This window comes from Colletotrichum orchidophilum (genome assembly GCF_001831195.1).
Source record: "Colletotrichum orchidophilum strain IMI 309357 chromosome Unknown Scaffold_102.1, whole genome shotgun sequence".
Taxonomy (NCBI): Eukaryota; Fungi; Ascomycota; class Sordariomycetes; order Glomerellales; family Glomerellaceae; genus Colletotrichum; species Colletotrichum orchidophilum.
In genome coordinates this window covers 45,775-61,221 of record NW_019173058.1, presented here as the reverse complement: position 1 = coordinate 61,221, position 15,447 = coordinate 45,775, and the positions used below count along the sequence as shown (strand labels likewise).

At 52.4% G+C, this 15,447-nt stretch overlaps 5 protein-coding genes across 5 annotated transcripts; 3 read left to right on the top strand and 2 right to left on the bottom strand.

The window, feature by feature from the left end:
- Positions 1–406: 406 nt before the first annotated feature.
- Positions 407–1,588, bottom strand: CORC01_10364 (ubiquitin carrier protein; the record flags this gene model as incomplete). The annotated part of the gene is made up of 2 exons (XM_022621992.1): positions 407–1,363; positions 1,448–1,588. 2 exons carry the CDS (start codon positions 1,586–1,588, stop codon positions 407–409), a joined length of 1,098 nt encoding a protein of 365 aa, XP_022471480.1.
- Positions 1,589–4,151: 2,563 nt separating this feature from the next.
- CORC01_10363 (leucine carboxyl methyltransferase) lies at positions 4,152–5,293 on the top strand (the record flags this gene model as incomplete). The annotated part of the gene is made up of 2 exons (XM_022621991.1): positions 4,152–4,416; positions 4,470–5,293. 2 exons carry the CDS (start codon positions 4,152–4,154, stop codon positions 5,291–5,293), a joined length of 1,089 nt encoding a protein of 362 aa, XP_022471479.1.
- A 648-nt stretch (positions 5,294–5,941) lies between these two features.
- CORC01_10362 (uncharacterized protein) lies at positions 5,942–7,693 on the top strand (the record flags this gene model as incomplete). The annotated part of the gene is made up of 1 exon (XM_022621990.1): positions 5,942–7,693. The coding sequence occupies one exon, from the start codon at positions 5,942–5,944 to the stop codon at positions 7,691–7,693; it is 1,752 nt and encodes a 583-aa protein (XP_022471478.1).
- Positions 7,694–8,513: 820 nt separating this feature from the next.
- CORC01_10361 (major facilitator superfamily transporter) lies at positions 8,514–10,524 on the bottom strand (the record flags this gene model as incomplete). Its single annotated transcript, XM_022621989.1, has 6 exons — positions 8,514–8,746; positions 8,837–8,953; positions 9,041–9,242; positions 9,320–9,643; positions 9,740–10,216; positions 10,318–10,524. The coding sequence occupies 6 exons, from the start codon at positions 10,522–10,524 to the stop codon at positions 8,514–8,516; spliced, it is 1,560 nt and encodes a 519-aa protein (XP_022471477.1).
- Positions 10,525–12,854: 2,330 nt separating this feature from the next.
- On the top strand, positions 12,855–13,968 carry CORC01_10360 (uncharacterized protein; the record flags this gene model as incomplete). The annotated part of the gene is made up of 2 exons (XM_022621988.1): positions 12,855–12,962; positions 13,018–13,968. The coding sequence occupies 2 exons, from the start codon at positions 12,855–12,857 to the stop codon at positions 13,966–13,968; spliced, it is 1,059 nt and encodes a 352-aa protein (XP_022471476.1).
- Between the last annotated feature and the right edge of the window lie 1,479 nt (positions 13,969–15,447).

The window sequence follows — 15,447 nt, the reverse complement described above, 5'->3', positions numbered from 1 at the left end:
TTTACCGCTGCTGCATTGTCTGGGGAGTTGGTATTGTCACGAAAGGACCTCACAACTTATGAAACCCAAGACATTTGACGGTTTAATGACACTAGAAAGAAAGACTCGCTGCTCATGTTTTGATGATGGTGGTGATTCAGTGATTTCGATTTCATTCTCTATTTACTTGGAGATGTGCAGTTGTGATAACAAGACATGAAGCGGCCACCATCCAGTCAGAGACGATTTAGAGTATAGCGACGAACATTCAAGTGCAGATTATGAAATTCGTCTCCTAGTTTCTTCACATCAATGTAACCTTGCGAGCCTTGCGGGGTAAGTCAATGAGAAGCGCAATAACCTTAAACTTTGAGACATGGCGTTGTCGGAACTTGTGACCTTGTGACTACCATGTCCTACCAAACATTTATTTGGCAAGCTTGCTGAAAATGATGATCTCAGGAATGACGACGGCGGCCATGAGAGCGAAAGCGGCAATGGAGATGGCAAAGATCTTGACGTAGAGGATAACCAGACGCTTCCAGGCGTTGCGGGAGAAGCCACTCCAGGCATCATCCATGGTAGCGTAGCCCTTGCCACCGACGACGCGTGGTTCGACCTTGCCCTCGAAGGAGCGGTCAAAGGGGATGATGGTGTTGGCTTCCTCAGGGATGAGGGAGGCCTGAATGCGGACGAGGACGACGTGGGCGGGGATGACGATGATGATCTGGAAGGCGATGCTGATGAGGGTGATGACGACGCTCTTCCAGGCATCGGAGCTTTGTGGGTGGGAGACGACCGAGTCGGGCTTGCCGAATTGAAACTTGGGGAGGTTGAGGCCGAGAGCCCAGCCAACAGCGATGGGAACCCAGGTGGCAACCTGCTCGGCGAGCCAGTAGGCAGCGACGGGCTTCGCGGTGGCGTCAAAGGTGCGCTTGAAGGGCGGCAGGCGCTTCCAGAAGTAGTCGGAGCTCGAGGGGGTGATGACGATGTGGACCCAGACGGCGGAGAGCTGGACGAGAGCGAGGGCGGACAGCAATGTCGCGAGGGAGGCGAGGATGTCCGGGAGGAAGGAGGAGAAGATGCCAAAGAGGAAGTTTGTGGCGAGGGCCTGGACAAAGTAGACGCCGAAGCCGCGGAAGTTGGAGCGCCATCCGCCGTAGGTGGTCAGGAGGCGGTTGATGGAGCGGATGGAGGAAGTGACGGTGGTGGGGTGGCCTCCGGTCACCTTCGTTACGGGGACGGGGCCATCGGGGCGAACCTCGGGGTCGGCGGAGAGGATGGCGCCTTCATCTTCGGCGAGGTTGACGGGATCGTAGGCGGGCGGGTTCTCGTCCTCAACGATGGCGAAGATGGGGTAGATCTGGTGGAGGGTATAGGATGTCTACAAGGTATACGCGTTAGTGAGACGGGTCTATGATATGAAGGGCTGATTGAGGTAGCCTTGAATGGGAGGAGGCAGGCTTACCCAGAGGATGACGGGGAGGAAGACGACAAAGTCGGCAAGGAAGACCCAGAAGGACCAGCCGGGAAGCTCGGGTTCGCGAGGAGACTCCTCGACGGCCCTCTTGTAGACGGCGTCGGCCAGGTGCTGCAGCCTCGTGTACATGTTTGCGATTTATTCGGTCAAGACAATCAAAACTGCAATAATGATGATGGCGAGGAAAGTATGGTTGTTGGAGTTTGAAGCTTCTTTAAATGAAGGGACAGAATGAAGCGGAGGCAAACGGAGGGGTGTCAGACGTCAAAAGGGAAACGAACTCTAGGCGGCGATTCACTTAAACATGTCACTGGTCACTGCGCAGCTCCTGCGTCGGGGGGGTCGATCTACTTTGTCCTAACGCGCGAGACGCACCGGGGAGGAAAGTACCTTGCAGAGGGAGCTACATAAGGCACTTTAGTTGCTTCGCTACACCGGGATCTGGGGAGGCGTAAAGGTTAGCGGCAGCATTTCACCAGGCAGCAGGCTGGCACAGCCACTCCGTGCTCCCCCTTCGACCCACTAGATCCTTCCACATTGAACAGTCGCCCCTCCCCCAAAGCGCCAACGGGATGGGCGGCATCCTGGGACGCAGCACTAGCGACGTGCCGCGCCATAGGTACTACGTACAACCTCTTACTCTCTCGGACAAGCGAGAAATGAGCGACGGGTGACGAAGAGCGAATGGTCTGACGGTTTGAAGCCAAGGCCGATTGAGTTGGTATCCACCACGAAGACCTTCAGGCAGTATCGCCAGGCAGGGCTGCAGGGATACGTGGGGTCCGTGCCGTCTGCGTGCATGCTTGCTTACCTGCAATGTCTACAACTTCACGCCGCCTCGCATTCTACCACATACCTGTAGTTGTTCCAATTCATTCGTCGCAGAGGTCGGTGCGGGCACCCGAACAGAGCTGGCATGTTTACGAGGCTGTCGACTTGCAACTTACGAAGCTTGCATCGCATTATTCGTGATGGCTCTGTTCGTCATCTGATCTATTAGAAGAGGAGGCAGCCCGCATGAAACTTCGTGTCTGGCTTTTTGAAGCCTGTCGTTCACCTTTACACCCCTTCGTATCTTAAATTTTTATTTTATTTATTTATTTTTTTATTTTTATTTTTTGCATAATCGACATCAGACTCTGTTTGTCGGCTTCGAAAGGTCTCTATGCCATCCGGGACATCGGATGATCCCCCTAAATCAGACCAGAGTCGAATAAAGAGCGGCGCATGTTCCTGAAGCTTACCTTAGTCGGGGCGACGGGGCGCCCGACCCCGACTTTCCGAAAGAATTCGGACATTTATTTTGGGGTCTGCTCATGTCGACAGTAACCCGCGTCAATCGACTCTTGCTTGTGTCTAAAGCCGATTGATCAAGAGTCGAGGCGTGCGCACTCATTGTTGGCTGGACGGTTTAGTCTTCATGCCCCCGGAAGACTACATCCAAAATAAGCCATTGGCCAGTGCTCAAGACATGTTCTCCGGGTCTCGAATGCAACATTGCTCGAATTAGCCCAACATGTTTATTTCTGGGTTGGTAGCCTACATGGGAGGGTATGGTTCTCCCAGCCTTGTCTTGAACTTATAAGGAATCAGTCTGAGGTTTCAGAGACTGGGAAACGTGTTGGCGTTCAATATTTGATCTCGGACTTCATAATGCTCACCTACAAGTTCTCGATCGTCGACTTATTGAGGCGTGTCGCTATACCTTGGGACCTTGACATATCCTGCCTGCCCAGCCTACCAACACAGTCACAATATCTAATGGCACAAACTATCTTGGTTTTCGTATGGGCAACAATCGGCGGCATTGGTTCAAGGGGAGAATGGCACGGTTTGAGCTGGCGCCAACCTGCTGGGCCCAATGGCATTGCATTCCTGCTGTGACCGGCATCGTGTGACTAGTGAAATGCGGTATCAACGCTGTCTTCAGCGAAAGAGACGCAGAATTACGGAGATAGGAACATGGTTGCATCAATTCAAGGTGTGCCCATCCACTTGAACAATCGTTCAAGAACGTCCTGATACTCGCTATGAGGACTCGGAAGGGAGAAGAGAATGATTCCGGCCGAGGTGATTGTGAATCTCAAGGGGCCTAATCTCATGCCAGCACCAAAAAAGAGTTCCCACATTCCTCTGGTAACACTTGTTCATCGTAAGCAGCGCTGTGACAAAAGCTTCTTATGTGATCACAATTGAGACTCCGAATTTATAATCTCGCTACGCGCAGTACTGACTAGACGAAATACAAGCGTTTGAGTGACAGTCTCGACTACCTATCCAGTTGAGCAGCACAGAGACAATAATCCCCCGAGCTCGATCCTAGGGAAGTAGTTGAGCTTGATAGCCGGGAAGGTCGACTAGAAAGGCACTAGATGATTTTTTTTTTTTTTTTACGAAGGATTTGTTTTGACTCACAGAATCTTGCAGACGATTTGGATATCTTTAGAAAAAGAGGGAAGAGGACGACGTTGCGGGAGTGCCACGCTCTGGTTCTTAGTGGACAACGGAGCCGGCTGCGAACCGTTGGAGGCGCTTGAGCACGGGCCACACCCTATTCCAGTGACTGACTGACTGACAGCGTCGCACTCCGATGCCCCACCCAGTAGTTTCCCTCCTACGTCACCCGTACACTCACTAATGCTGCACACGGAACATCATCCATCTCAGGCCCGCCTCCGAAACAACATCCTTCATGTCTGGAAACCCGATACCCAACTTGCTTTCCCTCCGCGGGTCGAGAGGTGGCCGGGCCGGTCGGGGGCGCGGAAGGGGTCCCGGCGGCGGTCCCTCATCTTCGGGCCCGACTCATGATCAGACGATTCAAGGAACCGACGACGACGCAGCCGGCTCGCGTTTGAGTGCCGTCAATGTGGGATATCTCGTCGACCCCTACGCGCACTTCTTTGTCGACAACATAAATGGGCCTCCTCCGAGAAGACTCCCAATCATCAATCGAGGTCCGTGTCTCTGGTCTGCTTCCGCTGAGCATGGAGGCTGACCTCTGTTTCAGGCACTTACACAAGGACAAACGCTCTCGATAGCCTCATTGACAGCTTCTTGGATGAGGCTGGCAATGCGCAACCTGGATCAAATGAGAGACAAATCATCTCGTTAGGGGCCGGCACAGACACACGTCCGTTTCGTCTCTTTCCCAGGGCAAAAAGGCCTCAACTAGTCTACCATGAGATAGACTTCTCAGTCACGGTTCGGAAGAAAGCACGTCTAGTGGACTCATTCCCTCCCTTGCGAAATATCCTTGGAGTCCCCTCGGTTGAGGAAGACGGGTCATGGGGCTGCCAACCATCTGCGTCAGACAAATATTATTGTCATGCGCGGGATCTACGAGAAATGGTGCAGCCCGGCGCAGCACCTCTCACGGGCATCAGGACAGATATCCCTACTCTACTGATCTCGGAATGTTGCCTCTGCTACCTTGAGACATCCACAACCAAACAAGTAGTATCATATTTTGAGCAGAAGATTCCCAACCTTGCTATTGTCGTGTACGAACCCATCAGGCCCGACGATCCTTTCGGCAAGATGATGACATCCAACCTTGCGGCAAGGAGAATACGCATGCCTACTCTGGAGAATTATAAGCTGCCGCAGGATCAGACACAGCGTCTCCGCGATGCAGGCTTTGAACACGCCAACGCGCTGACTGTGGAACGCATTTGGGAAAGCTGGGTGCCAAGCAAGGAAAAGGAGCGGGTGGATCGTTTAGAGGGCCTCGACGAGGTAGAGGAGTGGAAGCTGTTGGCTGACCACTACGTTATCGCGTGGGGATGGAGAGGCGCCGGATTTACTATGGACAGTGCCGGCGGAGAGCTGTGAGTGAGTCGTGACCCAGGCAAGACCGCTGTGCCGCTTCGCTTAAGCAGAGACATTATTAATTGAGATTTGTCTCAGACCGGTGAAACCAACGCTCCATTGTTACGTACCGTGCCCCTCTGCCAGATGAATGTTCACCCATTCAGCACCAACCTAATCGAGGCTCTGCCTGCTTTCGCGGACTTGGGGTCAGACGGCTCTTCCTTGAGCCGCCGTGAGCGTGCGTGGCCGTTAGCAAAATTTGGTCTATTCTGAGGTGATCACTCCTCGAGCAAAGCTGCAGTTGGCCGCTGGAAATGCAGAAGTCGCCTACTTTGGCCCAACTGTCTCTCGGCCAACACCTTCCCAGCCCGGCGTCTTTCCCGTTCCCGCGTCGGTTGGAAGCCGGCCCACGACTTCCTGATTGACGTTGGTTGGTGGTGTTCGTTCTTGAACCAACCAATCCTTCCCTATCCTATCAGGACCCCAAACCCACTCTTCTCTAGCAAACAATATTGGCAAGTGAGCCAACCTCGCCCGAGGTGCTTTGTCTTCCAACACGTTTCTGTTTCCTGTTGACGCAAGCCCCCGCGATGTATTTCGTTATCCTTCTCCATCCTCGTCGTGTGCTTCTTTTGCGACTGCGGCATCAGCAGAGCGACTGAAGCAAGAATGTCCACCCCATCGCTGAACCTTCTCCCGGCCGAGACCCTCATCAGCATCGCGGGGCATCTCAATGGCGTTCCTGGGCCGGATTTGTCCTCCTTTTCCCTTACCAACAGAGCCTTCCACGCTGCCGCCGCTTGCTTCTTGTTCCGCGACATCCACATCCTCGTCAAGCATCCTCGGAGGCTACAGCGCGATGTCGACGTGTGGCTCGCAATTCTGGAACGCACAAACTCCGCCAGGCATGTCCGACGCCTTAGAATGACCTTTGTGGACAAGACGCTCCCCCACAGCGATCTTTACTCGCCTGATCGCCACATTATGCTGCCGGTAGCAAGTAAGAACGCGTTCTGCGGCAAGCACAAGTCACCTGAGAGCCGACGTCTCCGCGATGCCTTTGTCGATCCTGAATCGTGGACTCCCATGATCAGGTTGCTCGAAGCCCTACCCGGACTGACCAACTTGGTCATTGAACATGAAAGCAGCTTTTCACCTCTGCTTCTCGAAACTCTTCGCACGCATCACCCAAGTTGCCGGTTAGAACTCAAAAGTTTCGATCTTCACTGCGTCGAAGGCGCTGCTATCGATGCGCATGACGTTGCTCTTCTGCTTTCGCCCCAATTGCAAGGCATCTCGATCAAGGAGTACTTTCAGATATCCACCGGACATGCAAACGAATCGGTCGTGCTACGGCTCATCCAGGGCCTCTCGCCGAGCCTCAAGACGGTAGAACTGGAACCGGTCTTCGGAGGCAGGCACAAGCGGAGATATGATGCAGATTTCGAGAGCGAATTGCAAAACTTGATACTGCAAATAGTCAACGACAGCCCCGTATCTGGAAAGAATCTTTCAAAGATTTCCAAGTCACCAGAACTCGGTTCATTGCGTTCTCTGACTCTACAAAAAAACAACCCAGACAGGCTGAAGGCATGGTTTGAAGCGACGGATTTCACGGCACTGCGTCACTTGAGGTTGAACGCGGGTTCTAGAGATTTGCTCTGGCTGACAACCCATGCCAGATTCCACCACCTCGAAAATTTGGAGTTGAATTACGGCGAATATCGCATTGGACCCCCTGGCAATCAAGAGGACGTGGGGATTCCCGGAGACGTCGCTGTTGAGTTTCTAGCCATCCTGCCAGCCTTGACAGCCCTCTCACTCGAGGGCCAAATAACTTCACCAGCCGTTCAGTTTGCGCTGTCCAAGTTTGGGGGCTCGCTACGCAAACTTAGCATTCGCCCTTCCTACGGCTTTTTTTCCATGCAGAAATACCCCAAGATCACGTCACAGGACTTGAACCTGCTCTCTAAGGCATGCTCCTTGGTGGCGGATCTGACCATTACGATTGCTGTGCCTACATTCCAGACGAGCTCACCAGAGATGGTGGAGGCATGCGAGTCTCTCGGACGGATGCGAAGCCTCCGAAGTCTTCACCTAACACTCCGCCACTCCACCATCGAAGTCACGTCTGGACCAGGCGGGTGTAGAAGAGCTCGTGCGTATCAGAGAAAATGCGAAACAACAATAGGCGCAGATATAATGGGGGTAACACCTGCGGAAATTGCCAAGTCAGTTTGGGAGACGATTTGTGGACGGGGCTGCCGCTTGGAGCTACTACAGCTAGACACGATACATCACTACAGCGGGACACGCAAGTCTGACCGGGTCCATCAGATCCGCAGAGTCGGAGCCATGGGCGAGGGTGTGGTAGAGGATACCCTGATCCGAGAGAACGGGAAACTGCATTGGCGGGAATGATTCATGGCAGTGCTTGATGTCATTATTGACTTCTTTGGAGGCAGAGCCCATCTGGTACTCTCGGAGAACGTGTACCGGTGTTGTTTGCAAGAGAAAAATCGGTGTTGTATATTAGGATGCACTTTGAGCGATCTTGACCGTGGTTGGTCATGGAAAATGGGCGGGAGGCAGCTGTTCCTTTGTTCAATTCAGTAGACGTTTGCTACATTCAATATTTGATGTCTCCAGGAGGCTTACCAAATATCGAGTGGTTTCGCTTCTCCATAAACTACAAGTCTTATGATTCCTAAATTGTTCCCCTACTATGGTGCTAGATCTACCACGAGTGGCCATCGGCGGCGTCCTTACGTTCTTTCCGGGCCAGATGTAAGGTAACTTCTGCAGTCCAAGCAAAAGACAACTATGTTTGACATTACTTTTAAAGTGGACAATAAACGCCACGACCTTGATCTCGACATTTCGAAAGTCTCGATAGGTTGGATTAATCACAGCGGAGACTGGTAGACACAAACGTCTTTGTAAGAGGATTGGGTTATTATGGGATACAACTTCCAATGCACACTTTCATACCAGGTCTACAATTCCCATTCATCATCATCTCGGGAAAAGCCCACATGGACCGTCAGCGGATCGCTAATACCATTGATCCTCGATTCGAAGCGAACAAAGGTATCGAACTTCATCGAGGCCCTCCAAAGGAGAGAGATACCCCTGTCTCGAAGCGATAAACAGAATTGGCCATCTCAAATCTGACTGACGCAACACATAAACTTTTTTCTTGCCAAAGGCGCAAGCTGTCTTCCGGTTTCAACTACCCCCTTTAGTAGATGTACCTGAACCCGGCGGCCCTCTTCTCCTGCGTCAGGTCCACGGGCGCCTTTTCGCCGCCTCCCTCGGCCAGCACCGCCACATCAAGCTCTGCCTTTTCCAGCTTCTTGTTCTCCCACTTGTGCACGTAGCGGAGGATGAGCGCGAGGATGGCGACGAGGACGCAGATTGCCGTGTTGGCGCTGCCTCCTGGGATGTATTGCGGTCCTGTGCTACTGGGGTACACTTTTTTTTTTGGTGTCAGTTGGCTTGTGAAGGACTTTTAACTTGATGTCTGGTTTCTTCTTTTAAATCTGAATTAAAATGGCCACTCACTATAAGATCCGTAGATTGTTGCCGTGTTACCAATCATGTTGGCAATGGCGATACATGCTGATCGCTTGACGAGAGGTCGGGGGAAGGAGTTTGCTACCCAGGATACGATGATTTGATCTATGGGGATTCTACCGTGTCAGTCGCGAACGTGTGCCAAGGTGGGGTGAAGGAGCCGTCGAGTCGAATTTCATCATGGGGACTTACATGCGGAGATGGCGCCCATTGGCATGAGGAACATGGCGAAGTAGCGGGCGCCGACGTTGCTCGAGCCGGTGGCGATGGCGTTGCCGACCGCGGAGACGAGCGTGAGACACACGATGTGAAGAGAGCGGTCTTTAGTCTTGGCGGAAGACCAAGTGACGCAGAGTGAGATGAGAAACGTCGCGGCCTGTGACGAAAGCGTAAGCTGTATTTCCAGAAAAAGATTTCCTCCCCTGGACACATATACTGGGTGGGGATCACTTGGAAAAGGTGAAAACATACCCACGCGGGAGCAGTCAGCCAAAGCGTCGTAATCTTGCCGTATCCCAGTGTCCCGACGATGGTCGGGAAGAAGTACTGGAACGTCTGCGAGATGAGACTGACGTGCTGCATCAGCACAAAGATGTACAAGCGGTAGTCCCGCACAGCCATCTTGACGCCGTCGAGGATGCCCTGCTCGCCGTACGTGTCGGCCTCCTGGATGTCCTCAATGAGCCGCCAAGCGGCGTAGGCGCGCTCCTCTTCCGAGAGCCACTTTGTCGTGTGAGGATAGTCCGGAAGGATCAACATGGCGACGAGGGAGAATGCGATGGCCACTACGCCTTCCTGCGTGGTGCGGTGTGTCAGTCATGTCTCTTGTGGAAGTTGAACCTTTTGTTCGTCTTTTTTTTTTTCCTTCTCATAAAGACGGCGAGAACTTACAATGATGAATAGCCACCTCCACCCCGCGATCCCTAGGTCCCCTTCCAGCCCGCCCAGGATCCCTGCGCCGAGGAGCCCGCCAAACATGTTGGCGAGGGCGTTGCCGGCGTAGAGGTAGGCGATGCGGCGGGTGAGCTCGGCGCGGGTGTACCACGAGGACATGAGGAAGACGGCGCCGGGGAAGAAGGGGGCCTCGACGAAGCCGAGGAAGAAGCGGATGACAATGAGGTGGGTGAAGCTGTCGGCGGCGGCGTTGCAGGTCGAGACGACGCCCCAGAGGCAGCAGGACATGGGCAGGTAGAAGGAGGGTTTGACTTTGGTCAGGAGGAGGTTGGAGGGCAGCTGCATGAGCAGGTAGCCGACGAAGAAGATGGACGTTGCGAGGTTGAAGTCGGTGCCCGTCATGCCCAAGTCTCTTTCGAGAGTGCCTTGGCGGGCCTGGGCGAGATTGGAGCGGTCGAGGAAGTTGAGGAGGTACTGGGGTGTTACATTTCGTGTCAGATTCTTGAGGCTCTCGTAGGATCGGTCTCCTTTTGTTCATGTTTTTTTTTTTTTTTTTTTTTTTTGGCAAAACTCACCATGACTACCAGAGTTGGCATGAGGCGCCGGTCCACTCGCCGCAAAAGGGTCTTGTCCATGGCCTTATGCCAGACCTCATCCTGGCTTGTGAAGTGTTGAGCCCATTCCACCGGAGTCGGATTCGAAGCTGTGGGATTCACGACGCTTTCGGTCTCACCCTTTACAGTGTTCTCATCCTGTTCTATGCTCGGTTTGTTGGCTTCCATGGTGCCGGTGGGCTGCTGCTCTTTCTTTGTCCCGTGTTTGGCAGTGTGTCGTCGTTGCGACTGGGGAAGGCGATGAATTATGGTTGGGATGACCTGGAGAAGCTTAAACCCACGAGAAAACAAAGTCAGGTAGCAGAGGGAGGAGAAGAACCTTTCTGGTATAAAGCCATTTTTAGAGGATTTCCGTTACCCCGTGGGGAAGAGGGAACTAATTCAATAACATGGGGAAACGATGAGGGGGAAAAGTGCCGTAGCAAGTTCGGTAAATGGACTACCGAACCGAAGTGTTTGATACTACCGTGGAAGCGGCATTCTCGCCGGTCTCGAGCGTGGGGTGAGGAGGTTTGGTTGGAGGCATGACGCGTGGGCCGCAGCATCGCATGCGGGTGAGCTGCAGATCCGAGCGACCACGCGGGTCTCCAATTCGTCCGACGCGGCCAACCCAAGACAATGCCAGAAGGCCTCTCTCTTCACGTTTCTTTTTTAGAAATCGGCATGAAAGCCGGAGGGAGCAATCTCAACCAAGCCACTCGTCGTCCCATGATGCGGTGTTCCGAGTTGTTTGGACGTCTGAGCGGATTCGAGATCTGATGTGCGCGCCAATCAGATGAGGTCGGCAGCGGGTGATTTCTCAGGGTGCTTGGAGGTTACCCCTCAAACGGTCAACCCGTCTCCAATTGTTGAACTTGCCATATTCGGGAACCCGGTTGCGGTGTGATATTTCCGTCTTTCCCGTCGTTTCGGTGAGACATGAGGCTCAGGGTTAAAGTAGGACAGTCTGATGGCCAACGTCTATGGCCTCGACTCGATGCTGGAAAGCCGCAGGTAATGCTTTCTAGTAAGGTGTGCCCTCTCAAGTGTGCAATGCCGCGACCACGTCCTCGTTATCTTCTCAACGATGGGTTGTTCAATTATACGCTATACATCGCTATCTAAAGACTCAAGTTATCATCGCGAGCGTTGTCACGAAAGGATTCTTGCGGCCTTCCCCCACTGCACACTTCACCAGGTAACAACCAAAGGCTCAAGCGTCAACGCGTACATCTTCAAGTCATCTCGTGCCTCTGAAAAAAAAAAAAAATGGATTGTCGCCAAGACAATGATTCAATTCCCGGAATATCTTCTGGCCTGAAGAGATACTCAATGCAAATCATACGGTCTAAAAGACAGAAAGTTCAGACTGTGATTCCAGGTGTTTACTCTGGGCTGCACTCAGAGAAGACTGAATGCAGCTGCCCCGCCGCCACCCGCTCCCCCATTTTTTTGGCTGGGAATAACCACCTGAACGCCCTACCAGTTTGCCGCTAGCAGGATTCAAGAGTATTGGATGAAATCGGGAGTGTTGGCTTCCATCTGAGTCACCACGGCCGGTGAGGTTGGGGTGGCAGATGGTAGACACTCGGAGGTGCCGAAAACTTCGGCATTGGGGGCAGATCGGCCCCGCCCAATCGGGCCCGAAATACCTCGACGTACTAAAGCGACACGAGGCAAGATGGCCATTCGCCTGATACATGGACCATACACTCCCAAAAGCTTCTTTTCTCATCCCGTCTTGTCCCGTCTTGTCCCGCAGCTCTGCACACTTGAGCGGGCTCATGATGTGGCTCATGGGCGGTGCAAGGACGTAGCGGGGCTACCTGGGCTGCTGAATTGCCCGGTACTTAGTAGAGTCGGGCCGAAATAACATTTCTCTGGACTTCACTTGGTCGAAGGCGGATTTCGCCCTTCTCATCAATGCCCCAATCACGGCTCGTTTGTTCAGGTCACATATCGAAGGCTGAGGAGGGCAGATCCGCCAAAGGCCTCCACTATCTACAACGCTGTCTCCAGTAGCAAGCAAAGACAACACCAGGGTCGCGTACCGAACTGCCGAGCCAAAGGAATTAAATTTGGCATTGAAGATTCAATATGTAAAAAGTGATGCCAGGAATATGCACGGAATGCGCGCATTCCCGAGAATGTGGTTCTGAGCGGTCATTGTTGGGATATCTTGAAAACATTCGGGTCTCGGTGTATGTTTTGGGAAGCAACTACCGAGCTTCCATCGCGAATGCCGCGCAGGCCCTCCCGGCCGTGGTTCATGAAATCAGACCGAAATCCGTGGCCGACTGACCAGCATTGTGGGCCATTTTTTCAGACGTCACCAATCGAAGAAAATATTCGCGTTGAAGACGATTCATGAGGGATAGTCGACGTGATTGCTTGAGCTGGCCAAATAATGCCTTCCACTTATATAAGAAGGACAGCTGCTCTTCGACAAAAGACGACATGCCAGACAACAGCAACAAAGAAAGCCGAAAATCATCAAGAACCCATCACTTCAGATCACGATGTTGCACACTCTCCGTGGCTCCTTAGCAGTCCTTCTTCTGCCTCTGCTGGCCGCCAATGCAGCAAAGTTTCGCCCAGAAGAAGGCCATATTCTGTCCAATGGAACGGTGAGACTCACAGCAAAGTCTATGCACAAGAATGCAACTGATTTTCTCTTATTAGTACCGGTTACCTGTTCCCTTCGACATAGCTTCGACCCAAACAAACAAAGAAGGGGCTGAAGGCGCCTCCTTTTGGTCATCATCCTTCATTCTCGGCTCCAACAACCATAGCTACATGATTCTTTCGCACGTTCTCGCCAATCTTTCTCTATACAGAGCATCCATTCTTGACATCACGGACCCATCGCTGTACACTCAGTTTGAGACTCTCTCGAACTCTACGACTTCTGTCTACTCTGAAACTGGTGTATTCAATGCGTCGTTCCCAGACTACGGCTTTGGCTCTACCAGCCCCTCCGACGGGCTATCTGAGATTCGAACCTGGAGCGCGGTTCCTGGAGCCGAGTTCGACCTGACTTTCGAGACGACTTCCCCAGTACTCCTTAACGGTGGTCTCGGTGTGTTCAAGGCTGGTAATAAGACGGTTTATGAGTGGAGCATGCCTGCGGGGAAGACCAGAGGTTGGTTGAATGCCAATGGGACTAGGGTGTTGGTGGATGCTGCCCAGTCCTTGACGTGGTACGACCGGCAATGGGGTGGAGCGCCACCCGACTGGTCATGGTTTGAACTTCATCTCGAGAATGTCAATGGCACTGACGTCCCCCTCTCTATCTGGGTCTGGGACGAGGAAGGAGGACAGAGAGGCCTTGCGACTGTCCGAGATGGAGATGTACAGAACGTCGTCCCTGTTGCGTCTCTGGAGACGTCTGGACGCACCTTCACTTCCAAAGCATCAGGTGCTACTTACCCGCTTGACTGGTCCCTCCGCCTGGCCGATGGGACTGAACTCTCCATCTCGAGTGTGAGAGACGATCAAGAGTTGTACGCACCAGGCGGAAAGCTGCCGACGTATGAAGGATACGTTACTGTGACTGGTGTTTACAAGGGACATCAGCATGTTGAAGGATACGGTCTCATCGAGGTCACCCCACCCAACGCAATCGGGGCGTAAAGTCGACGCCAATTTTTGACTTTTGCCAAGAAGAAGACGACTTGCTCTGCTCTGAGCAGCCCCCCCCCCTTCCCCAACCAAACAAACCCGTTTTTCTTTCTCCACCTTGTTCAAGACAGACAAGGTAGCCCCATAGTTGTACAGAAGTTGTAAGGAGTTTTCTAAAAGAGATAGACGTTAGATAGACATTGAGAGCTTTCCTCAAAGGCTAGTATTATATTGAATCTCGACACCATATATTGAAGCTAAAATGACACCATCTTGTGCTTGGGTGATGACGGAGTCCCATGCCTAGTCAACTGATAGGCATCGCTTGCAAGTGAAGTGAGGGGAAAGAAAGGTAGTGGCTAGCTGCGATCGTTGCTGCTTGCTGGGCATTGTCGCAAAAAAAAGCCTGAACGAAATAAACATAACATCGTACTGGTTCATGATGTATAAAGGATCTGCTAGGCGGCTGAGGGGCCTTGATAGGGAATCCCTTATTCAGATATGCCTAGTTGCTTATTCAAGCGTGTTATTTTTTTGTGGAAGGGTAGGTTATGATCGACTCCTACAATTGCTTTTGGTAGGCGGGGCAGTGAGGAAAGTCGAACAGGCTTTTTTTAAGAAGCCAAAATGCCCATACGATATCGAAGGTTTACATTTTTGTAAAGCCTGTTTCAAGAGGGTAGTATGGCACATAGCAAGGTTAGCTTGTCTCATTCTCACTCTACAGTGTGAATATAGCGGCCAAAACGCAAACGCCCTTGTTGTCGACCTCCTAATTTATACCTCTCATAGCCTGCGTTAAGGTTTTTCTTTTCAAACACAGTTCGTCGTATTCATGATTCATTACCAGGTTCAGGGCAGTGCGACTGGATCAATTTCATGTGTCATTCAACCCGTGAGATCCTGCAAATGCTAACGGCATACACGACTTCGTGGGTGAGGCGTACTAGCGGAGGGCACGGGGTCACAAACCACCATCACGGCTCCCGCGGACCTCACGTGAAATCATCCAAACCTCTTGTCCCTGATGGCCAGCATCAAATGAGAAGAAGGTCATACAGGACTCTTCGTAGCTGCCATTTCGATGTTCAGATGGACACCAAAATCAAGTGTAGCTTACATAGCAGAAACCAGAATCCCAATGATGGCAAATTAAACCCCAACATTTTCTACTTCTCCAATAGAGCATACGCAACAGGTGGCCATTGACCATGAGCGCGGATGAGGCGAATTTCGTACGCAACGTTTGTGGCCTGAGCGGGCTTCATATCGTCGTTTGATGTCGAAAATTGAGTATCGCGAGACTGTTATATATGGAACTTCGACCACGGACGACGTCGGCAATGTCGTACACCGTCCCCACCGCTGTTGGTATCGGATCGCAATTGAAGCAACCGTGCGGCCAATGGGACGACGAAGTCTCAGTGGTGATACCAACTGCTGCGTGAGGAGTTGAAAATCGGAGGCTTCGGTCGTCGGCCAGATTTCAGA